At 46.6% G+C, this 25,838-nt stretch overlaps 1 protein-coding gene across 7 annotated transcripts in view; it reads right to left on the bottom strand.

Annotated features, from left to right (window-relative positions):
- Positions 1-25,838, bottom strand: part of ACACB (acetyl-CoA carboxylase beta) — a 129,665-nt gene that overhangs the window by 40,503 nt on the left and 63,324 nt on the right. For all 7 annotated transcript variants that reach the window (XM_055322198.1, XM_055322200.1, XM_055322199.1 and 4 more), the window contains 15 exons: positions 24,911-25,061; positions 24,696-24,799; positions 23,585-23,666; positions 20,877-21,022; positions 19,328-19,478; positions 17,533-17,667; positions 14,415-14,561; positions 12,536-12,724; positions 10,630-10,730; positions 8,045-8,133; positions 7,841-7,965; positions 3,972-4,085; positions 3,700-3,813; positions 3,061-3,150; positions 205-323 (listed from right to left, as the gene is read on the bottom strand). In XM_055322198.1, the coding sequence (XP_055178173.1) occupies positions 205-323; positions 3,061-3,150; positions 3,700-3,813; positions 3,972-4,085; positions 7,841-7,965; positions 8,045-8,133; positions 10,630-10,730; positions 12,536-12,724; positions 14,415-14,561; positions 17,533-17,667; positions 19,328-19,478; positions 20,877-21,022; positions 23,585-23,666; positions 24,696-24,799; positions 24,911-25,061 (1,857 nt within the window). The remainder of the gene's footprint in view (positions 1-204; positions 324-3,060; positions 3,151-3,699; positions 3,814-3,971; positions 4,086-7,840; positions 7,966-8,044; positions 8,134-10,629; positions 10,731-12,535; positions 12,725-14,414; positions 14,562-17,532; positions 17,668-19,327; positions 19,479-20,876; positions 21,023-23,584; positions 23,667-24,695; positions 24,800-24,910; positions 25,062-25,838) is intronic.

Below are 25,838 nucleotides of genomic sequence, written 5' to 3'. Positions count from 1 at the left end.
GGCAGTGCAGGTGGATGGGGTAGACACTGGATTATCTCATTTTACAGATGAGAGAACGGAGATGCAGGGAGATCCCACAGGGGAGAAGTGGTATCCCTGATGCCTCCCCAGACATACTCGCTGGGTCCCTCCAGAGACAGGACCTACACTGGTGACGAAGAAAAGAAACACACATGCCACGCCAGGGTGTGGACCATCCCATACCTGTTTGGGTGGGAAGAGGGCAGCATGAACTGGAATTCCACCACACAGGTGCCGTCCGGGAGCTGTCGGTGCTGCAAGCTGTTTAACTCATAGGCAATGTAGCCCCTCCGCACATAAACCTAATGAAGCAGAAGCCGCAGAAGACATTCTCTCAGAGGGCATTGCAGAGTGCCTTCCAAACCTGACAAAACTCAGGCTGGAGGGATACCATAATGATCTCTAAGTGTTCTCCAAGCAGTAGCAAGGAACAAATCTGCTCACGTGTTACAATGTTACTTTCATCACAAAGGGCTAGAGAGTAAATGTTTTAGGCTTTGCAAGATATCGGTTCTCTATCACAACTATTATTTAATTCCGTTGTTGCAGCCTGGAAGCAGCCAAGGACAATATGTAAATAAATGGGCATGGCTGTGTTCCAATAAAACTTTATTAACAAAAACAAGCAGTGGGCCAGAGGCAGCCCGCAGGCTACAATCTGCCGACACCTGCTCTAGAGTAGCCCGCCGTCCAACAGAAACGTAACATAGCCACATGAGCAATTTTGGTTTTCCATTTTCTAGTAGCCACTTCAGAAAAAGCAACAGGTAACAATAAGTTTAATAATAGATTTCATTTCATCCCCGATTCCAAATGTAATGTCCTTTCAACATGTAATCAATATAAAATTATTGATGCAGTTGCGATTCTTTCTCCATGCAGAGTCCTTGGAAGCCAGCATGCATTGTATACTTAGAACACAGCTCAACCCAGACCAGCTAGCTGCATTTCAAGTGCTCACTAGCCACATGGAGCCAGTGGCTGCCCTATTGGACAGCACAGTTCCAGAGGTTAAGACGGTGGGATTTCTTTAATCAAATAGGGAAAATAAGAATTGTGTAGCAAGAGTTAACATAGCAGGCCTAACCACTATTCTTCAAAGACCTTTGGCCGGCCTCCAGGAACTTGAATTTGGCAGGGTTCCCACTATCCCCTGGTAAGAATGGTTCGTGGCACCTGAGCTGTATAAAGAGTGGATTTATGTTGAACCTGTCCTTTCTTTCTGGGAGTTCAGAACTGTGTCACAAACTAGGACCAGTCCCCAGTAAAACCCCTGGGAGCGGAGTCTCTGAGCCTCATTTCAAACATGTTGTCATAACTTATTGTTTGAGGAATTGAAAGTGCCTACAGGACCACTGGAAGCTCGCATCTGGTTTCCTTTGGATGTTGCCCCATGCACTTTGTCCCTCTGCTGATTGTGCTTTGCGTCCTTTCATTCTAGCAAGTCACAGCCATAAGCATAACCATCTGCTGAGTCCTGTGAGTCTTCCCAGTGAATCATCGGACCTGGGGCTGGTCCTGGGGACATCCGCGCATTTAGAGCAGGAACAAAACTCTACACATCTAAGAGACCGAGTGAAAATGTCATGTTCACAATGCTCATTTGAGTCATGGAGAAAAGGTTGGATTATGTTCAATAAGCCTGTCGAACAAAGGGACAGGATGTTCAAAGAGCTCTGGAAAATTCTCAAACAGGAAAAAAAAAAAAAAAAACCAAAAACAAAACAGGATTTGGCACTCCAAAAAGCAAAGAAGGTAGGCTGATGCTTTCTTTCCACTTGACACAGGATCCCCTCAAATAGGACAGGCACTTGGATAGTGAGCAGCAATAGTGTTCACATCAAATGCTAGTGCTCATTTATCTTCAAATAACCCTGTGAGGTAGGCATTACCGCCCCTGCTGTGGCATGAGAATCTAAAGGTCCAGAGAAGGCAGGCAACTGGCCAGAAGTCACATAGCTCGTAACCTCGCATAGGTTGCTCCCACTGACAGGAACCTCTTTGCTTCTTCCCTTCCCACCAATTCTGACTCGCTCTTCCGATGCTTGCTTTCGTATCACTTTCTCATCCAAGTCTGGGCTGACCCTCCCGGTAAGGTTAAATCCTGCTGTCCAATTCTCAGCGTGATGGCTGTGTTCCCACTGCAGCCCTACCATATGTGCAATGAAGGAAATATTAAGTGTGTGTCTCTCCCCAGCCAGAGAGAAGCTCCATGAGGACAGAGACTATGGCTGTTTCCTGCTGTGTCCCCAGTGTCTGGCACACAGTGGGTCTCGATATAGTTGAACATTGGAAAGAGCAGGGGGTGGGAAAGGCGGAGGCACTTATAAGCACTACTGGGTCTCACTGTTGGAAGCAGAGACCTGAAAAGGATTCTTTGAGGTGAAACCAGGGAGGAGGTAAAGACTGCAGGCCCAAGAGACTCTGGGGCTGTTACTGCTCACAAACCCAAAATGGTCTCTATGGAGACCCAGCCAAACTTCCAGCACCAGGATGGGGGGCCCACAAGGTCTACAAAGGTGGAAGAAGAGGGAGTGGGGGCCACAGGGAACTGAGACTCCAAGATCAGAGGTTTTTGCTGCTGGTCACTCCCTTCTCTGTCCCATCACCAGGGAGGGCACCTTAAATTGTCACCTAGACTCCCTCCAGTTCTTGCAGTTTGAAGCAGATGAGTCTTCCAAAGAAAGTTATCTAATGCAGTGAGTCAGAGAGTTTGGATGAGGTGCCTCAGCTATTAGTTGTGGGTATTTAGGTGTGCCCTGCCGAGATGAGGCCAGGATGGCACAGGAGAGAACAAGGATTACCAGCAAGGACTCCAGATTGAGACCTAGTGTGAATGGTGGTCCTGCCACTCCCCAGCTCTGAAACCATCTCTCCCAGCTTCACTTCCCTTTCCTGGAAGCTGGGTATAGTAACAGTACCTGCCCTGTAGAGAGAAGGACAAGATCCCATGCTCAAGGCATGTGGCTGGTGGGCAGTGGCTGCTGGAACCGGCATGTTCAGTGCAGATGCTGTTCCTGGGACCCCCCTCCTACTTACCTCCAAAGATGCCATACAGACAACTTTGTTGGTGTGGTAGAAGAAAGTGGGCAGGACGTCAAATATGGTCGTTTCTGAGAGTATTAATTTCTGTGGGATGGGAAGGAGCAAAAAAAAGGAAACGTTACCAAGTTTTAATCAAGGGTCAGATGAACGGAAGGGGGGTAGCAGGGAGGACCCAGCATTGGTGTCTCAACAAAATTCTACCAGCATTCCAGGCTATAGATCTGAAAGTGGAAACAGTTTGGGGACGACTGCCCCTAAGGCTCCCCATTCCAAATGCAGAGAGGAGGTACCTGGAGACTGCAAATGATCCAAAACTGGGGAATGAGGGGAGCCCAAAAGATGAAGCCATGCCTCAGCCATGTGAGTGTTCATGGTTTCCAGTAACTCCATTAAAATTGTACGTTGTGGGGAGCCTTGCAGCCTGATGCTCCGTCCACCCTGTGGGACTGAACCTCTCCCAAAGGCTCCCCAAGGCCCTATCGGGCAGCCCTGGCCACAGTGGACTAAACTGCTGGTATTTGCAACTGTGCCCGGAACCCAGTGCTGCCCCACTGAGGGCGTGGGGAGCCCATGTATCTGAGGCCCCACCTGGGCCACAGTGTGTGCTCTGTGAATAGAAGGAGGTGGCCTCACCTTGAGGTTTTCTGGGCAGAACTGGTGGCCGTACATGTCGATGGCAGACAGGAAAATGGACTCTACCTGGTTGTGCCTCAGCTCATAGGACGGGAGGTGGGAGGCAATCAGGACCTGCGGGAGGGGGTGGGAAGCAGAGGGGCTGGGGTAAACCAACCCTTCAGGGGAGAAGCCTAGGGCCAGGCCCTGGGGTCGGATGTGGGATGGCAACAGAAGGGCTATGCACCATGAGGGACATGGGTGGCGAGAAGGACAGCACCCCACGACTCTACCTGTCTGGCTCTGAGGGCCACCTTGCAATGCTCGCTTTTGCTCAGCTGAGTGAGCTCGTTGAGGATGGAGGTCAGCTCTTCAGACAGGGAAGGGTCTGGGCCACAGAGCTCATCCTTTGGGGGACAAAGACAGAATCCAAATGGCTTCCCTCCGCCAGAAGGAAACAAGCCAGCACTCACCCTCAGCTGGGGGGGGGGGGTGCAGCTACCCCAAGTCAGACAGCTGCTCAGCTCTCTGAGCATCCCTAGCACAGCCTAATCATACATAATCATACATCTGCCATGTGTCCCCCATTCATTCACCTGCTAACACACCCTAAACACCCACTCAGACAAAAAATACAACTCCATCTCTACCTACATCACTATTAGTAGCCACCCAATATTAGGTACTTAATATGTGCCAGGCAAGCAACTCTACCCTTTACATTCATTTCCCCAAACTCTCCCACCCCTCTGAGGAGTTACAATATGATTCCCATTTTACAGATGAGGAAACTGAGACTCAGAAGTAGTGTGCCATCAAGCATAGGCAAAGCAGAGCCACATCCAAACCCAAGTCTATTCTGTTCCCCAAGGCTTCTCTTTCCTCAATACATTGCTGCTTGACTTAAGGGGTTTCAGAGAAGAGGGATGAGGGGAAATAGAGCCAGGTACAAAGAGTAAGGTTCACACAGGATGCTCTAATGAGGGTTTGATAAGCCACCCTCTAGGAGCAGCATTCTGGAGAGCTCAAGGGCAGCTTCTTAAAGGAAGGAGGATCTGGAGTTGCAGAAAAAGTAGAGGAACAGCGGATCCCATTGGTATCCCTCCTCATACTTCTGAATAAGAGACCTTTTTGCCAGACACCAGGGCTGTGTGCACCTGGTCTGTGCATATCCTCCTTGTGCCCTACATGCAAGAAGGGCTTGGGAATGGCTCAGAGCAGGTGCTCCCTAATATCCACTGAAGACAGAACAATGACGGCTGGGAATCTGAACACTCCAGCAACACACCTCCACCCTGCGCCAGCCCAGACTGCTCTCCATGAAATCACCAGATTGGTGGGGCCATCGGTCCTTTCTTCTACACCTACCTCTGCATTTCCCTAATTAGAATGAACCTGCTCTGTTTTTATGATCAGAACATCCATAATGCATTAATATTTCACATTTGTACACAAACACACAAGCATGTGGGTGCTAAAGAAATCACGTAGATTACTCTGAACTTTCTCTCCCTCCCCTGCTATGATTTGCTTTAGAAACCAAGTCCCCTTAAAGACTCCAAGAAGTTCTTTTGAGACTCAAAAAAAATTTCATTTCAAAGTGAATATTCAATTAACAAGACTTTTCAGAGAGTCTTCTAGGCACCAAATACCATCAAATGCAAAGAACTCACCATTTTCAACAAATGGAACCAAGAGAGCCAAAAGAATAGTGGATCTCGTACACAACATTACCCAAACTGCACCTGATACAGTATTTTCAGCCGCCTTCGCTGAGAATCCCCAAACAAGTGTCCTCATTCTCTGATCTGGGGGCCACTCCACTCTGTCCTCCAGTATACATAACTTTTAGCAGCTTCATGCCCAGAAGAGAGTCAGTATGTGCACAAAGATTAATGAACACCAGGATAATCCACAGATCTCACTCCTGGCCTTTGAATGGCAAGCCAATGGTAACAGGTAACAGGCACACCTTGCTTTACAAACACTCAACTGAAAAAGACTCCATCCAAAGGAGGTATTTTGCAAAGGATTACACTATCTTAGCAATGGCATTCTCCGCAAAGAGTGGACATCTCTTTGGGCATAAGTTCCCAATCCTGGCTGCAAGCTGCAATCACTTGGAAAGCCCTCCCCGCCAATTTAATTTTTAAGAATTTCAAAAACTACACAAGAATCAAGGATCAGTAGGGGCACCCAAGTAGCTCAGTTGGTTGAGCATCTGACCCTTTATTTTGGCTCAGGCCATGATCTCAGGGTCCTGGGATTGAGCCCTGTGTTGGGCTACACTCTCAGCTGGGAGTCTGCTTAAGGATTCTCTCTCTCTCTCCCTCTGTCTCTCCACACTCTCTCTAAAATAAATAAATCTTTAAAACAAAATTAAGGATCAGTACATTGAAAACCTCTATACTGATGATCCAGATTCACCAGGTGTTAAACGTTTATTATTATCATACTTGCTTTTTCTCTGGTAAGCATATACACACGCATGCAAGTATGCACACATACATTTTCTTTCTTTGAGAGTCAGTTACAGACACTGCAATCCTTCCCACTAAGATTGTACCTCCTTGAGAAAAAGATCCTCTCTTAGGTAAAAAACCACTAAAAACACCCAAGAAATTAGACATTAAACTGATATTATTATATAATATACAACTTATATTTAAGTTTCCAATGGGGGGGGCTTTCAAAAAATATTAATGCCTGGTCCACATCCCCAGAAAGCCTGATTTAACTGACTAGGGTGGGGCCTGAGCATCTGTATTTTTAAAAAGCTCCACTACACTTACCCCAGGAGATTCTCATGTGCAGCTAGGAGTAAGAGATCCTCATGTTGCCCTAGATTTCAAAATGATTTTTTACAAAAATATCAGTGTTTTTTTTTTAAGATTTATTTATTCATGAGAGACACAAAGAGAGAGCCAGAGACATAGGCAGAGGGAGAATCAGGCTCCCTCTGGGGAACCCGGTGTGGAACTCGATCCCAGGACCCAGGGATCATGACCTGAGCCAAAGACAGACGCTCAACCACTGAGCCACCCAGAATATCAAGTTTTTATGAATCCGTCTTGTTAGGGTGTTAACTATCCTATAAACCCAGGCCCAAATTTGGCCCACTGCCCATTTTTATAAATAAAGTTTTCTTGGGTACACAGTCCCACTCATACATTTATATATTTATACTTCTATATTGTCTATGGTTTTGTTCACACTACAATAGCAGAGCTAAGTTGTTACAACACGGGCTGTGTGGTTCTCAAGACTAAAATATTTACTATCTTTGCCAAAAAAAAAAAAAAAAATTGCCAGCCCCTTCTTGCTATAAGCTAAGTCCAGATCTCTCTTACTATCTGCTGATTCTACATTTTCCAAGTGAGCCATCAGGGACCAGATCAAAGAAAAAAATCTTTAGCTATAAAGAATGCTAGTTATCACTAGTCAACAGAAATCAGAACAAAGAAATTCCATGCTTCTCCAAGAAGGCAAAATAAAAATCCTACCAAGACTCAGAATCCAATACCCCATAATAACTTATGACTCTGGAGCCAGGTTATGAGTTCAAGTCCCAGCTCTGCAATCATTTTTTTTTTTAAGATTTTATTTATTTATTCATGAGAAACACAGAGAGAGAGGCAGAGACACAGGCAGAGAAGCAGGGTCCTTATGGGGAGCCCGATGTGTGATTTGACCCCAGGACTCTAGAATCACGCCCTTGGCCGAAGGCAGAGGCTCAATCTCTGAGCCACCCAGGCATCCCCCAAGTTCTGCCTTTAGAAGTTGGATGCCCTTGGGAAAGTGACATCACCTCCCCCATGCTCTGCCAAAGTGGGAGCGAGAGCACCGTGCACCTTCCAGGCTTGCTGTGAGAATTAAATGAGTTAGTATTTATACAGCATGGCAGGAGTACCCGGGACATAGAGGGTGCTTTTGAGTGTTAGCCATGATCTCCTCTAGCAACTGATAAATCCCACCCATTGCCTGGCTTCATAAACTAAGTCTTATTGAGACACAGGCATGTCCATTGCTTACACTGTACAAGATCAGGACTGAGACTGTATGACCAGCAAAAGCTGAAATATTAATACTCTGGCCTTTTGCAGAATGTCTGCAGACCCCAAGCTATTCCCACTGTGAGTACAAGGCGCTCTTTCCTGCTTACAATCAACATGATCACCAGCTGGTTCTTCTTGGCCACCTGTGCATGGGAAAAGATGCAATCCAGCACCTGAGACATGTCTGGCTTCAGCTGCTCCCTGAGGTTTATCACACACTTGTCATAGTGAGCTGCAGGGAGACAAAAGGGGTAAGGCTCAGGGCCCTCCCACCGTGTGGGCTTGTCACCAGTGCTGGTAGCAACTCTTGCCTTGTTGGAAATGGTGTTCCACGCGTAAGTATCTTCGCAGGAGGTCCAACACTACCGCCTTCATGTAGCCACGGATCCCGCTGCGGTACCTGAGGAGGAAGGCGAGGCTGCTTGAACCATCAGCTCCACTTCCTGGGGCGGAGGGGCAGGTTTACAGCCAGGGCTTTTAGGACTTCAAAAAGGAGAAAACAGTAATCAAGTATCTGGAGGCTGTATCCCCTAATCCTCAAGGCTGGGAGAGCTGTGTGAGTTGGTTCATTTGCACTAATTCTACAGGCTAAAGACAGCAGTGACTTGCACAAGGTCATATATCCAGCCAGGGTCCAAGCCTGAGCCTTTGGATGGCACCTGCCAAACCCCAGAGAGAAAAGATGAGATGCTGAGAAAGGTCAGCCTTGTATACACTATTGATACCAGAAATGATCATTTAACCATCCTAGGTATAAAGATAGCTTGAAAGATAAACAAAACTTGAAAGAATTTATCGATAGATCCTACGTAAATTTCACTTTCTTTTTGAAAAACCAAATTTGGGATCCCTGGGTGGCACAGCGGTTTGGCGCCTGCCTTTGACCCAGGGCGCGATCCTAGAGACCCGGGATCAAATCCCACATCGGGCTCCCGGTGCATGGAGCCTGCTTCTCCCTCTGCCTGTGTCTCTGCCTCTCTCTCTCTCTCTCTCTGTGTGACTATCATAAATAAATAAAAATTAAAAAAAAAAAAAGAAAAACCAAATTTTAACCTGGATGTTCCCTAAAACATTTCATCTAAATCATTTCTGCACATAGGAAAATGAGTTTAAGTGATATGACACTGAGTTTTAAGGGCATTAAGACCAGTTTAACCCCAGAGTCACTGACAATAAAAGAACCTAATACATGCATTTATTCAATTATGATTTATTTTTTAAATATTATTTATTCATTCATTCATTCATTCGAGACACAGAGCATGAGAGAGAGAGACAGAGACACAGGCAGAGGGAGAAGCAGGCTCCATGCACCGGGAGCCCGACGTGGGATTCGATCCCGGGTCTCCAGGATCACAACCCAGGCTGAAGGTGGCGCTAAACCACTGAGCCATCTGGGCTGCCCCTGTTCAATTATGATTTAAAAAGAAAAAACAATTACATATATATGAGAGCTATGAGGGGCACCTGGGTGGCTAAGATGGTTAAGTATCTGACTCACGATTTCAGCTCAGGTCATGAACTCAGGGTCCTGGGATTGAGACTCATGTTGGGTGCTGTGCTCAGTGGAGAGTCGGCTTGAGGATTCTCTCTCTCCCTCTGCCCCTCCCCCTATTCATGCACGCAAACACACGTGCTCTCTTTCTAATAAATATATCTTTTTAAAAAAAGAATAGAGGGACACCTGGGTGGCTCAGCGGTTGAGCGTCTGCCTCTGGCTCAGGTTGTGATCTTGGAGTTCCAGGATCGAGTCCCACATCAGGCTCCCCACAGGGAGCCTACTTCTCCCTCTGCCTGTGTCTCTGCCTCTCTCTGTGTGTCTCTCATGAATAAATAAATATTTAAAAAGAGAACAGAGTTTTGATATTTATGTCTAACACAGAAAAATCTGCAAATGGATTTGGTTAATTAGTCATTTGTTTAGGCATTTTTCTGAAGTTAAAGGGTGGGTTTACGGTTAGCAGCCAAAGCATTCTGGGGATGGTCTCCCCTCCTAGCCCTTGGCTGTGAAACTCTCTTCATGGGGAATCCCCCCTAAGACTGCCTTCTTCAGCTCAGTCCTATGGGGCAGGCTGAGACCCCATGAACCAAGGCAGTCCCGGAAAAGAAGGGTAGTCTCCAATGGTCCTATTTCTCTGTGCCTTGGTTTCTGGCACGTGGTAAAATGTACATGCACTTAATCTCTTCCAGCTTAAAACCGTTTCAATTCTGCCTTTATTAGCAAAGCTTTCCTGCGAGATAATATTCACACAACATGGTAGTTCTTCCTGTCATCAGGATAGTTCTCTCTGCTCAAGAGCTACTTAAAATACAAATTCTTTTTTTTTTTTAAAGATTTTATTTATTTATTCACGAGAAATACACAGAGGCAGAGACACAGGCAGAGGGAGAAGCAGGTTCCCTGAGGGGAGCCCAATGCGGGACTCAATCTCAGGACCCTGGGATCACAACCTGAGCTGAGGGCAGATGCTCAACCGCTGAACCACCCAGGGGTCCCTACAAATTCTTCATCAACTCTCTTCTGCAATGATTTCAAAATCACAATGATAATCTATATAGTCCTTTATAGCCTATAAAACCACTGCATCCCATTGTCATATAGTCAAAGCTCACATAAGGACTCTCTATGTGTAAGTACTTCATGAACATTAATCCACTCACAAAAGAATGACCTCTTGCGAGTGAAGTGTTTTTATTCCCATTTTACAAACTGGCAAACTGAGATCACAGGAGAAAAGGGTTAGGAGTACCTATGCCAGGATTGTAATCAGAGTCTCTGGATCCCATGTGCTGTCTCTTGGTTGGAACCTGCCCTTAAGAGAGCCCCAGAGTTGCCTCAGTGGTGTAATACACAATCAGTGTGACAATCACAGCCTATGGAGAGCCAAGGACTCACCTCTGGACCAGCTGCACGATGCTCTGGGTGTTCATGAAGAAGACCTCCCGATCAGCCTTCCGCTGTAGGGTGGCTGCGTGGCAGTCCAGGATGGTGGCTATCTGGACAGGCAGACAGGACAGGTCTGGCCACTTAGAACCACACAATCTGGTCACCACACAGCAGTCACCAGAAGGACCCACCGTGGGCTCCCATGAAGGATCCACCCAAAGCTCATTCAAAATCTGAAAATTTCATCTCCAAAGCCCTCTCTGGCCACCCAGAATTAGCTCTGTTAGTCCCGCTCAACATACTGCTTGAGGAATTTGAGCTTAGAATGGCAACAATCCCATTAAGACACATGTATTATGCCTCTCCACAAATATGAGTAGTCTGGGGGAAGGGAAGGGAGTTTCCAACCTTAGGGAAAATGAAGTGGGCTGTTGGCGGGGGGGTTCTTCTTTTTATAACTAGATTTACTGTTATTAGCATATTGCTTTTGGTAACAAAAAATTTTTTTGTTTTCCAGTGGCCTACTTTTTTTTTTTTTATAAATTTATTTTTTATTGGTGTTCAATTTGCCTCTCTGGAAAACTGTGTGGAGGTTCCTCAAAGAATTAAAAATAGATCTGCCCTACGACCAGCAATTGCACAAAAAAGTATTTTTAATGAAAAACTTGCACAAACAAATTCCTAAAATGTCCAAATACATACTTTTTACAACTGGTGTTCTTTAGAGTTTTGTTTTGGTTATTTTTCAGTTAAGATATATTTACATACCATAGTAATCCCCCCATTCACTCATTCATTCATTCATTCATTTTTTTTTTTTTTTTTAAAGTAGGCTCTATGCCTGATTTGGGGCTTGAACTCATGACCCCAGTATCAAAAGCTACATGCTCTACCAATTGAGCCAGACAGGCAACCCTCCCCTTTACAGTATAAAACCAATTGAGTATTTTTCACTATATTCAGAGTTATACAACCATTTACCACTATGTAATTTAAGAACATTTTCATCACCCCAGAAAGAAACCTGATAACCATTCCCAGTTCTCTTGATCCCCCTCTCCCAGCCCCTGGCAACCGCTAATCCACTTTCCATCTATTTACCTATTTTGGACATTTCATGTACACAGAATCATGCAACCTGTGGTCTTTTGTGACTGGCTTCTTTCCCTTAGCATGTTTTCAAGGTACGTCTATATTGTAGTATAAATCTATATTAGATTCGTTTTTATGATGGAACAATATTCCAACCTCTAGAGTGGTTGACCTCCAGGAATGACCTGATCTATGCTGAACTGTAGTTCCCCAAATCACCAACATGTGGGTGGGGGAATGATGATGGTATGCAGCCCTTCTAACCAGACAGAGGGCAGAAGGCAAACCGACAGAGGAGGTTCCTCCAAATGCAAATTACCTTTAAAATGCTTAATAAAAGCGACATCCCCTCCTCCAAAATAAACAAACAAACAAACAAATAAAGGCATAAAATCAGGCCAATACAGAATTATTAGAGATATTTTATACTACCCGGGAATGCTTTTCATTACTTAAAAATATTATATATATATATATCCCCAAGATGATCACCTTACAAACGGCAGAGGAAGAAAATGAAAGCTAAGGGCTAGCAAGAAAATCCCACAAGTGCCTCTATTTCAGCCAGGGTATATTGGGGAAATGCTCACTGTATTTGTACCAATGGCTTACTCCTATTCTGAATCCGAGTAAGGCCCAGTGACTGTATTCATCTCAACAACTTTGGGGAAAATGCTGGGGTTCTGTAGAGAAGGGCTCAAAAGGAAACTCTTAGCCCCCAGCATCTTGGGTGCTCAATCCATCAGAAGCCAGTGGCCAGCATTTGAGTTACAGAGGCAGTTACCCGGGGGCACCCTAGTGGGACCAGGTAGGGGGCACGTACCTGCTGGCTGGGGAACTGGCACAGCACCGAGGTGATGTTGCTGGCGTACTGAGCCATCACCCTGCGGACCGACTTCTCCACAGGGGCAGGGATGCGGCCAGACACGCTGGTCATGATTTCCTGCAGCTCCAGCAGTGGCAGTGATGGGTGCCGGAGGGTTGTCATGAGCTTCTGCACCCACTCCTTCAGCTGAAGTGGAGACCACAGCATTAGCCAAAGGTCCTGTGGGGGCATGGGTACCGCCACCCTCCAAAGGCACACACTCAACCCATCCAGACCCAATGAACCAAACATCTAGACCTCTGGGACAGTTCTGAATGGAATGGACCCCCAACTACAAGAGGAATACACAGTTTCCCTGCAGCCCCCTCTTTATGTATCTAGCCAGCCAGCATGGTGTGAGATACAACACGAGGCCACATGAAGAGCTAATGTTTGTGGACCCTTGCTTAGTGCCAGACACTGCTCTAAAAACCTTTATTTGTATGTTCTCAGTTGATCCTCAGAAACAACCCTACAATGTAGGTATAATCATTATTTCCATTTTACAATTGAGAAAACTGAAACAGAGAGGTTGATGAAGTTACCCAAAGTCATCCACTAGTGAGAAGCCAACTCAGGCCATTCAGCTCCAGAGATGCTTAACAGCTACACTATAATGCTTCTGGGCATCCTGGCAGCTGAAATGTTGATGGTCTCTGAATAAGAAGGAAATGGTGCTGACTCCATAGGAGTTGTGTTGTTTAAAAATGAAAGAGCGCATGCCCCAGCAAGTGCAAAGACTAAATTAAAGTTGTAATCACTGCAATCACAAACAGCACAGCGTAGGAGTTAAGAGCATGGATTCTGGGGTCAGATGGTGAGGGCTCAAATCCCATCTCAGCCTTTTCATAGGGGAAACAAGGCAAATTTCTTAGCCCCTATGTGCCTCAATTTCCTTAGCTGTAAAGTGGAAATAAATATCATAGATGGTTGGGAGGATTAAATAATGTAATAAATTTCAAGTATTTAGAGTAGTAGTTGGCACAACTAGAAAAGGGTTGGCCATTACTATCACCACCATCATCACCCCCACCAACACCATCACCACTAGCATCACCACCAGCATTACCATCACCACCACCATCCCCAGCATCACCTCCAGCACCACCACCACCAATACTGCCAACACCACCACCAGCATCACCACCATCACTACCACCATCCCACCAGCATTACTACCACCACCATCATTACCAGCATCACCACCAGCATCATCACCACCACTACCAGCCCCAGCATCACCTCCAGCACCACCATCAACACTACCATCACCACAATCACCAGCACCACCACCACCACAAGTATAACTTCTACCATCACCACCACTAATGTGTTTTGCTATTTTGAGATAGAATGTGACATGCAATTCTATTGCTATTGATGTTGAATTTAGCATCATGGCTCTTTCACGGAGGTCTGAAAATATGAAAATTTCTTATTTCTCTACAGAGTAAGAAGGCAATGGGTTCCTGGAATGATGAACAATGGACAGAGTAAGTCTCTGAACAAAATGACTTCTTGTTCTCTCGTTAAGAGGTGACCCACATGGACTCTTTTTTTAACCTACAGCTTGAATATTCTCCATGCTGAGATGAACTGAACCACAATATAGCTTTTACAACATTTTATGATTAAAGAGAAACATACACAGATGTTTACAATCAAATTGAGGAAGTTCCTGAGAATAGGTCCTTCGTAAAAACAACAGAGAGCTGTCCATTTTTCCATACTTCACTTAAGTAAAGACCTTGGATCTCATGTAATAAACCCTCCTGGCTCTTCACACAGACTTGTACACATGTGTAGAATACATACCTACCCTTTGCACATGACCTACCTTTTTGCTAAAAATAGGCTCCGGCAGACAGTAACCACTCATAACGTTGGTCAGGTTTTCCAGGACATTGTGGAAAACCTGATGCAGTTTCTCTCCCATGATAGGCAGAGTTTGCTGAGGAGGGAGCTCGCCTGTGAATGGCTTGGCCTGATGAGACACAAGAATCAGACAGAGTTCAAGGACACCTGCCTCCCTCGAGACAAGATAAACTCAGGGGCAAGGCAGATCTACCAGTACACAACATAATATAATTAGGGGGAAGCCTGAGGGAAAAAGAGAAAAAAAAAAAGTCCAGAAGAACACATATCAGAAAGTCAAAATTGCTAAATTCCTGATGTGGGTTCCCCAAATCTCCCCTGTTGCAAATGCTGTAGTCTATTGTTATAGACTGTCAGTGGTTTTGGAGGAAGTTAGATCCTTTTGTTCTGCTTTCTAATCAAAATTACCTCCTTCTTTTCCCTATTTGTCTCTATCTTTATTGAATCCCGAAGATAAATAATGAGCAGGATGAAAATTTATGAAATTCTCATGTAAATGTCCCAGCTTTTTGTAAGTCATAAACATTTAGCTTTAGAGAATCGAAAAGAAAGAAAGAAAGAAAGAAAGAAAGAAAGAAAGAAAGATAGATAGATAGATAGATAGATGATAGATGGATGGATGGGGATGCCTGGGTGGCTCAGCGGTTTAGTGCTGCCTTTGGCCCAGGGTGTGACCCTGGAGACCCGGGATGGAGTCCCACGTCAGGCTCCCTGCATGGAGCCTGCTTCTCCCTCTGCCTTTGTCTCCGCCTCTGTGTGTGTGTTATGTGTGTGTGTGTGTATCTCATGAATAAAGAAAAGAAAAGAAAAGAAAAGAAAAGAAAAGAAAAGAAAAGAAAAGAAAAGAAAAGAAAAGCTCCCCCACGGGGCAACCCTGACCTCACAAATCTGTTTTATTTTATTCTATAAATGTCCACTGAAAGACTACTACACACAGTTCCTGGGACCCAGTAGCTTTAGGATGTGCTGTTCTACTGGCCTGGAACCATCAGCTTCCCTCCCCCATACCATCCCAATCCTGTGGGTTCCTCTCATCCTTTGAGATTAGCTGGAGAGTCTCCTCCTCCACAATCTGATGCTGGCTTCTCCAGTTGGGTGCCCACAGCAGGAGCTGAGGGCAGTCCCTCCTACTGCACTTATGGAGCCAAATGACAAGGGCTCATCTTGTAGGCAAACATGAACCTGCAGGGATTGATGGCTAGGCCCTGTCTCATGAACCTGGCATGGGAAATGTTTGCTGAAAGGAATCACATGCAGGTACACACACCTTTCTGGTGATCTGAAAAGGCTCAGTCTATGTCTGGCTTTGGGAGCCAACTAAAGAGAATCATGAAAAAAATGACAAGGAAATGAATAGAATATTCTGGAAAAAAGAGGCAATTTGGTTTTTTTTTTTTTTAATTTTTATTTATTTATGATAGTCACACAGTGAGAGAGAGAGAGGCAGAGACATAGGCAGAGGGAGAAGCAGGTTCCATGCACCGGGAGCCTGACGTGGGATTCGATCCCGGGTCTCCAGGATCACGCCCTGGGCCAAAGGCAGGCGCCAAACCGCTGCGCCACCCAGGGATCCCAATTTGGTTCTTTTTTAAATGCTCTCTTACTAGCCCTTTTTTTTTTGTTTGTTTTTTGTTTTTTACCTCCCCTGGGTACATGTATTAATTATTGCAGGGTAAAAAACACAATACAGGCATGAATGATTAGCTACCTCTTCATATGCATGCTTTGCTCAGGAAAGTATAATGGTTATTCATTCAGCGGCAAGACCTGTTTATTTCTGAGTACCCTGTATGCCCCACGCACTGTGCTAGGCACCAAGGATACAGCAACAAACAAAAAAAGTAGTCCTTGACCTCAGAAACCACAGTTTCATGGGAAAGCTTAACAATTAATTATAAGAATCTAAATTGGAGGGCAGCCCTGGTGGCACAGCGGTTTGGCGCCGCCTGCAGCCTGGGGTGTGATCCTGGAGACCCGGGATCAAGTCCCACATCGGGCTCCCTGCATGGAGCCTGCTTCTCACTCTGCCTGTGTCTCTGCTTCTCTCTCTGTCTATGAATGAATAAATAAAATCTTTAAAAAAAAAGAATCTAAATTGGAGGTCCTAGATATCCTAGATACTCTGGTACCCCCTCCACTGGTTTCAAGGATGTGGCGCTGCCCCCACAGCACCTGAACCTCTCCATATACATCCAAAAAATACCTGTGGCACACCTACTACATGCCTGCCCCGTTTCAAGCACTGGGAATCTAGCAGGGGGTGAGAAAGACAAAAAGCACTGGTCTCATGGCACTTTCAATCTAGTGAATGCCAAAAAATATGCCAATAGGACAATCAGTGAGATATAGCGTGTCTGATCACAAATGACAGAGCTAGGGAGAGAAGGGTAGCAGGGCAGGAGGACGAGGAGTATAAGGTCTGGTGTGTGTGCAATTTTTTAAAGGGTGGTCAAAAGAGAAGCTGAAGGAGATGATTCTAAGTGAAGTAAGCCAGCCACAAAAAGACAAATATTGTACAATTCCACTTATAGGAGTTTCCTCCAGTACGTCAGATTCACAGAGACAGAAAATAGGAAAGCAACTGCCAGGGGCTGTGGGAGGGAGGAACGGAGAGTTAGTGTTAAATGGCATAAGAGTTTTGAGTTGGAAAGATGAGAAAGTTCCAGAGATAAATGGTTGTGCTAGTTGCACAACAGCATGAATGTACTTAATGTCACTGTACCATACCCTTCAAAACGGCTAAGATACTGAATTTCACATTGTATATCTTACAATTTAAAAATGACAATTAAGGAAATCTGCATGTAGTAGAGACTTCAGTTAATGATAATATATAGTATTGCTTCATCCATTATAATAACGTTATCTATTATTCATAATTATATGTTAATAACTTAATATTGTAGTATGGAAGCTGCTAGTGTGTGGGGTGTGAGCAAAGGCAGGCGTGCTTCTGTACCCATCACATTGGCTGCTGGGGGCTCATGGAGGCAACACAAGAGCCAGGAGATTTAAGCGAGCTCCGATCCCTGAATAGGCAAAATGGTGAGCACACCTGAGCCAGCCATGTTGTGACATACCGGGTGCACTTTAGAAGGGTCATCGAGCTCCAGCCTGGCCACCACACAGCCTGCTTCCAGCATGGCCCCAGGGCGCTTGATGTACTTCACCTGGCCACTTTCCTGCACGTTCAGAGTCATGATCATCTTCATCACCTGTTTTGCAGAAAGGAGAAAGAAGATGAGCCCACTGGGACTGGCTTGTGTATGTGACAGCCAGAGTCACTTAGAACTAGTACTCTGGAGCAGGGACTTGGTCATTTAAATAGAATGATTTGGGGGCACTTGGGTGGGGCAGTTGGTTAAGCACCCAACTCTTGGTTTCAGCTCAAGTCATAATTTCAGGGTTGTGAGCCCCACATTGGGCTTGGTTCTCAGCATGAAGTCTGCTTAAAACTCTCCCTCACTCTCTGCTGAAAGAGAGAATGGAAGAAAGGCTGACTCCTTGGGCAGAGTTCAAGTGTAAAGGATGGAAGGAGCTAGCATTTGCCGGAAGCCTGTAGAGTGCCAGGCTCAATGCTGTTCATGAATTATCTTCATCTGCAAAGCCAGCTAGCAAGGCGGGTGTTTACAGTACCCATTTTACAGACACGGGAACTGATCTTTATTGTAAAGACTCCCTCTTAGGAATACAGTTTTGTTTGTTAAAGATTTTATTTATTTATTCATGAGGATACACAGAGAGGAGAGAGAGAGAGGCAGAGACACAGGCAGAGGGAGGAGCAGGCTCCATGCAGGGAGCCTGATGTGGGACTCGATCCTGGGTCTCCAGGATCACGCCCTGGGCTGAAGGTGGCGCTAAACCGCTGAGCCACCGGGCTGCCCATGGAATACAGTTAAATTATACTATATGGAGGTGCTTAACACAGACATTCCTAAAATGTGTTGCATTTGGTGACCAGCTCCTTTTTTAAGACAGTGAGAAAACCCTCTGGGGAATCTTTGGTGACATGAAGAATGTCCTCCTTGTAGGATCGCCAGTCCCTTTAACTGGCCTGAGAGTCTGCATGTGTGGACGTGATGCACCTTGTCACCACGGTGTGGGCTGCAGACAGTCAACACTGTGCTCCTTTTGCTCAGTGGTTCAGCTTGGGCTCCCAAGACAGGCCGGGGCTGGAACCCCAGCACCCCACCACCTATCACTCTGTGATCTCCAGCAGGTGCCTTCCTCTCTCTGAGCCTGTTTCCCCAACTTTTAAATGGAGAAGAACAACGGCCTCACCTCATACGGCTCTCATAAGGATTGCTCAGGACCCTGGCGCACGGCAGGAGGCCAGCAAGTATTAGCTCCTACTGCTGCTGTATTTTCGTTGTCATTATCATTATTATTTATCTTGGCAGCATGGAATGGAGCCCAGGTGTGAACCCTAGCCCCATGGGACCTTGGATTCCTTAGCCTGCCTGGGTCCCATTTCTTCATGTGTAAAATGGGGATCCTATCTGTGCCCATCTCCTGTAATTGCTGGGAAGATGACAGAAGGTAATTACACAAGTAAAATGCCTAGAAGGCACTTGCCACGTGGCAAACACTTTGGCTTACACTTTATAAATCACCACCATGGTTATTACTAACCTGTTCTTACCTGCTCCTTACGGAGGTATACGTTTTTGAGGTTTTTCCCTTTGGATACTGCAGAGAATGGAGGCTCAACCCCACACACTGGCTCTCTGAGGAACTGGCCGGATGGTGGCCCAGGGGAGAGGTGAGACCCACTGGCTCAGGTGCAGGGGCAATGCAGGATGGCCCTCCCTCGGGAAGTGGGATGGAGGGGAGGCCTGGCTGCAGCCCCAGAGCAAGGGCTGGCTCTGTGCTCACCTCCATGTCAGCGTAGCTGCTCCCAGCCTCAACGTGGCCCCCATCCTCCACCGTGTACTGCATTAGCTTCCCGGCTGAAGGGGCTCTCAGAACTGTAGGATCGTTCTCCTTCTCAAACACACAGGTCTTGTTGCCGATGGTAATACGATAACTGGGAGACAGAAGGGGTGGATTGGTAGATGCAGGAGGCCCATCAACCCAGCCTGCCCAAGTCTGGCTTTCGACAATGTTTTCCCCTTTCTAAAGGCAGCCTGGAGTGTCACCCTATGTGTGGTCTTCGGGATTCCACTTGCCCAAATGCTGGCGTCTGACAGTTACCACAGAGATACTGGGAATGAATTAGGTGAGCACATGGTGTGACCTTTTTCTGTCTGAAAACTAGTTTACTGATATAATTCTGAAAGGCACAGAGAGAGCAATCGATATTATCTGATAAATATGTACCAACTTTAAATCTTCACCTTATAACTGAAATGGGAAGAGTATGCCCCTGGGAGGATCCTATGATAATCCTGAATATTCCTGGCAGACACAACAAAGCTTTAAAAGGTAATAAAACAGTGCTCTGGCTGGGATGAATCCAGTCTGCCTTCTTCCAAAACTTCCAAGATTGGGAAGAGAGACAACTTCCTAAGCAGAGCTGTTCTAGGCATGGGGCCTCTAGCGCCCCAGCCCCCACTTGGGCTTATCTCTCCTACGCTGGAGGGGAGTGGGTTTGTGCTGCCCATTCAGCTTGGCTGGTCTATGTTTCATTGTATGAGCACAGTGTGGTCAGATGAATCAGAACAGGAGGGTCTTTGAGTTGATCTCATGATGCCTCCAAGCTAAGTGCCTCCAGAACATCCTGCATTTTGCTTATGCAGGTACACAGTGACCTGTCCTGCCACTTCTGCTTGTTTGATGTGTCCTGTTCGCCAATAGGCTCCACGAGTCGTGATCATGGTCTTATCCCAACACCCAGCCCTGTGCCACTGGGCTGCTGCCCTAACTGGATGTAGGTAGACAGCTGCTGCTCTAACCAGATGGCTGCATCTCCTCCAAGCCTGCACTCAGATGGGTGTAGGCACTGCAGCCCAGATTAGGAGCAGCTGACACACTGTTACATGCCTCGCAGGCAATAGAGCCGGAGGGAGTCATGTCCCATTCAGCTCTGAATCCTCTCACGTTACTAGAAACAGGCCTCCTGGGAACCTTCCCAGTACGTCTGCCAGTTTTGTAATTTCCAATGAAGAGATTAACCTTTCCATGGGCCTCAGAATTTTTTTGAAGAAGGTACTTTATCTAAGACCCTTGGGCTACACATAGCTGGCTTTATATTTTATTTATTTGAGAGAAAGAACATGACTGGGGGCGGGAGGGCTCAGAGGGAGAAGAAGACTCCCCCACTAAGCAGGCAGCCTCATGTGAAGCTTGATTCCAGGGCCCCCAGGATCACGACCTAAGCTGAAGGCAGATGCCCAACCGACTGAGCCACCCAGGCACCCCAGGCTTTATATTTTTGAGCCCCATGGGAAAGATTGGCTTTGTGTTGCCCCCCCAGACCATGTACCTGTCAAACTCTTCTTTCATGTAGGTGGTATAGCTGTTACCATTATAGGACAGCAGCAAGCCACCGTCACTCAGCCGGTGGGCGTCGATCTCAATGTGACTGTCATTCATGATGAGGATGAACATGGTCAGAGATTGTCGCGCCACCTGCGGGGACAGGCTGTGTCCCTGCCTGAATTCTGGAGGCCTCTGCTTGTCCCTGTGCCCCAGAGCACCACCTCCCCCCCATACCACCACCAGCAAGGGCTAGTGTCCATGATGGGAGTGCCACCCTCAGGCAGCAGAGAGCTCGCAGTCAGTATCCCACACCTGTCCCATGGGGAGGCTCATGGCCATCGGCTACAGTTGTAGTTACAGCCTGGTCATCTCCTGCCAATCACATGCCCTTCTCATTCCTGTCCCTAAGCATCAGCCCCAAGCAGGGCTGCCCTGAGTAGGAGGGAGAAGTGGGGGTTCTCACTGGGGGTGAAGCAGCCCTGGAGACTCCACGAGTGACCAGGACTCTGCCCTCCCCAGGTCCAGCTCTGCCCAGGGGCATACAAGACATTTGGGACACTTGAGAGAGGCACAAGTGGTTTAACTCTGTGCTTCAATCTGACACCTAGCCCTGGGTTTACTGTAGGTGCTCTCTCTCAGAATACAAAAACACCCTCAATCTCTAAAATACATTGAAACAAAAGGTAGCAAGAAACAGAAGAATGTGTGTTGCAACATTATTCATGGTAACAATAGGACTGAGAAGCAAACTATCCAACAACCTTGTAATGGAATATTCTAGATCTGCACTAGACAGAGAGAGGCAGAGACATAGGCAGAGGGAGAACCAGGCTCCCCATGGGGACCCCAAAGGGGGACTCAATCCCAGGACATGGGGATCACAACCTGAGCCAAAGGCAGACGCTCAACCACTGAGCCACCCAGGTGCCCCTTACATGTAAATTAGCTTAACTTAAATAATGTATAAAATTCAGTTCCTCAGTGCTCAGGAGCCACAGGTGGCCATACTGGACAGCAGAGATACAGAACATTTCCATTCCTATGGAAAGTTCCACTGGATACCACATGATATTAAGAAAACTTGTTAATAACATGGGAAAACTTTATGCCATGAGAATATCAAAGCAGTATTACAGTTTTTGCACCATGATATCAACTTTGTAAAATTAGTAAGGAAAAAAAGAATTAGAAGAGATCTGCTGAAATGTTCATAGGGATTGCCTCCCAGAGTCAAAACACAATGGGTTTGTTCTTCTGATGTTTTATGCTTGTTTGAAATTTTTAAATTTTATACACTAAGCAAATGTCATATTTAAAATTATGCTGGGGGAACGAGGCCCCCAAAATAGCCAAGAAGCATGGAGGGGTAAAGAGAAGTGGTTTGACAGTGTGCCCCATGGATAACATGCTTGTTTAGCTAAACCCTGAAAACCCCCAAAACTGGAAGTGTAACATGTGCTCAGTCATCTGAGAAATAAAGTAACAGGAGCACTGGGTGGCTCAGTGGTTGAACGTCTGCCTTTGGCTCAGGTCATGATCCCAGAGTCCTGGGATTTAGTCCCCCATCAGGGTCCCCATGGGGAACCTGCTTCTCCTTCTGCCTGTGTCTCTGCCTCTCTCTATGTATCTCTCACAAATAAGTAAAATCTTTTTAAAAAATGAAAAAAAAAATAAAAGTAAGAGGTCATAAAAATTCTGCCTCAAAGCCAGACTCGAGTTCTGTTATCTTTTCCCTCCTGAGAAGGAGGCCTTAGCTTCTTGGGGACACTTTGCCCCCACAGATCACCCTGACCTGGATGCAGGACCTGATCCTGTGCCCACACATCTCAGATACTCTGATATTCTCTGCTGAACTGACCCCAGATGCCCCAGGAAGGATAACTGGATACTTCTGACAGAGGACAGCATCCCAAGTAATAATATCCAGGGAAGCCCAAGGAGGCCAGGGACAGATGAGAAAGCCACACATTGATCTTTAGTGCAGAGACACAGGACAGATATGGCCTCCCAGCCCCTAGAAATGAACCCGCACACTATGCCAGCTCAGCAAAGGACCTGCTCATGCTCTGTACTGGACTGGTATTGTCCCCACCCCCCTTCTAAATGCACATCCTTCCTGGCACCTCCAAAACAACTCTACATGGAAATAACATCTTTGCAAATGTTAGATGAGGTCATACTGGAGCAGAATGAACCCTAAATGCAGTCTGACTGGTGTTCTTCAGAGCAGACACACAAGAAGACAATGCAAACACACGAACACACACACACACACACACACACACACACACACACACAGAAAAGGCAGCCATATGAAGCCAGAAGCATAGCTTGGAGGGACAGTCTACAAGCCAGGGAACAGCAAGGACTGCCCCACAGCCACCAGGAGCCAGGAAAGCATGAGACAGAGCCTTTCTTGGAGACTTCAAAGAGAACAGGGCCCAACTGACACCTTGATTTTAGATTCTGGCCTCCAGACTTTGAGAGGATACATTTCTGTATTCTGTAGCCCCATGACACTAACACATGCTCCACTATACCTTGTGTGTATTGCACAAGCCCACATGCTCCAAAACCCAAAGTTGCTCAAGTTTCAAGGGCAGGGGACTGCCTGGGGAGTCCCAGGACCCAGGCAGAAGCAAGTTCACTCCAGAAATAAAAACTCCCACCAGCCTCCAGCGCGGAGACAGCCGAAAAACCTGGGTCCTTCACCTTGAGAATGTACTTAACACCTCCATAAATTAATTCCACGTCCACGATGTTGAGCAGAGAAGCTGCAGGAAGGACTTGGCCCCTGAAAGAAAAGACAAACTCGGGGTCAGCTATGGGAAGAACGAGAACTCTAGGGCCACCCCCTGGATTTAAACAAATCACTCAGCTCTTTGCCTTGCCTAAGCACCAACACACCTGGCTGTATTTAAAAAGCTAAATCCAACAAAAAGGCAAGGGATGTGACATTGTTCAGAACTTAAGGAAATAGCACTGGCTGAAAGGTGAGACATTTAAAAAGGGCTTTCCAGGGAGCAAAATCCATAATGCTTGTTCTCAGAAAAATTCCCTCCATGGGAATTGTGCCACATGCTTAGGAAAGAAACTGGCTCATGCGTTGCAACTGTGTAAGCATGTGTAAGCATGATAACCACGCCCTAACATCTCTTGTCTTTTTTGTTGTTGTTGTTGTTCATCTCTTTTTAAATTTGTTTTGGTAGTTTCATTTGCCTATCACAGTGTCTCTGGAGGTGATTTCTGCCTCTACCCCAGGACATCTGGCAATGTCTGGAGACACACTTGATGGTCCTGCTCTTGGTGGAGAGAGGGGAGACAGTGTGGACAGAGGGCCAGGGATGCTAACTTCCCACAGTGCATGGGACAGCCCCCTCTTGCAATAAAAAATGAATCAGCTCTAAATGTCAAGGGTTGTGGGGCTGAGAAACACTGGCCCATCCTGACAGTGAGCACCTGGCCATTACCTACCCTGCTGTTCCACTTCACTGGTCACATCTGATTAGGCGAGGGTCTGGAAGGAACATTTGCAGAGGTGACCAGTCACCTGCTTTGTTTCTCAAATGCACCTCCTCTCTGAACTCGAGTACCATGACGTACCTTACACAAGTCACCAGGAATAAGCACACAGCTGTCTGCCCACTGCCTGGAGAATCCCATCCCTGGCGACCTCCTCCAGGGCAGCCCGGGTTCACATGTGAGGAATTGCGGAGGCAAGCACATAGGAGGGATTCACTAACTGCCTGCTGGCTGATTACCTGCCTTACTTGCCACTAACGCACCTCCCACCAGGGGAAGATAAATGATCTGTGCACTCTACCTTTCCAGCGAGTGCAAGAAATCCGTCATGCAGGTTCTGAACATTGCGTCGGCCACATTCAAGGCTCCGCACACCACCCCGAGCATGATATCCGGCTTCTCAGCCTAGGAAAGACTCTGCATGTCAGGGTCAGTGGGGACCAAGCCCATGGGGAGCTGGGGGTGGGGGTAGGGGATGCTCTGTGAGCCCAAGGGGAGAAGCAGGCAGCTCCCCACCTGCACTTTCTCAGCAATGAGGTGATCCAACCACCCTGTGTCAATGTCATTGTTCTGGAAGCTTGCAGTCTCCAGCAGGTTAATGAGATACTCCACAGTGGTCCTGAAGTCACCCCGGATGGACAGTTCCTTCAAAGCCACCACCATGTTCCTTGAGGAGAAAGGCATATGGATTGTTTTCCAAATTAATATATGAGACAACAGAGCCCCCACGTGGTTCTCAGAGAGCCAGAGTAGCACAGTTGAGAGAGGAGGCTGAGTCCAATGGTCCAGGTTTCAATCTCAGCTCCAGCATGTACGGGTCAGGCAATCTTGGGCAAGTGATTTAACCACTTTAAGCCTTAGTTTCTCCATCTGGAAAATGGGGAAATAACCCTGACTTCACATGGGTGCTTGAGGATTAAAATGAGACAATCCATATAAAGTACACAGTTGCAGATAAATAAGGTCAGCTGCTATGAATATGATTAATTACTGTTATTGTAATTATTATCAACCACTGCCAGTCGCTCTGCCTCTCTCCAGCTGGACCTCTCAAATCCCCAGAGCAGATGCCACCCCCTCGCCATCCAGACAGTTGCTCTGCTGGGTATGCATGGAGTGCATTTATGAATGGCCAATACTGCTACCCCACCCAGGTTGTGGCGGTCACCTGTCTGCATGTGCTTTATCGGTCACCACCACCCATTTCCCAGAAAATCTCCCCCTAAAGAGGGCTCCAGTCCGAAGGCCTGAACCTCTCACTCCCTATGAAGTCATAGGGAGAGTGTTTTGCACCGGAAAGAGGAGGCATTAGAAAAATTCCCTTCCTGGGAGAGGAGAGTTTTAACACCTGTCATGGCGTTCATGCATGCATTGATCAAGTGTGGCCGAAGGGCAAGAACCACCCCAGCTCAGGGGTGGGGAAATGAAGATGCTCTGAGGTCAA

The sequence above is a fragment of the Nyctereutes procyonoides genome, unplaced genomic scaffold, assembly GCF_905146905.1.
Source record: "Nyctereutes procyonoides isolate TBG_1078 unplaced genomic scaffold, NYPRO_anot_genome, whole genome shotgun sequence".
Lineage (NCBI taxonomy): Eukaryota > Metazoa > Chordata > Mammalia > Carnivora > Canidae > Nyctereutes > Nyctereutes procyonoides.
Note: the sequence above shows the minus strand (reverse complement) of the source record. Positions and strands in the feature narration are given on the sequence as shown.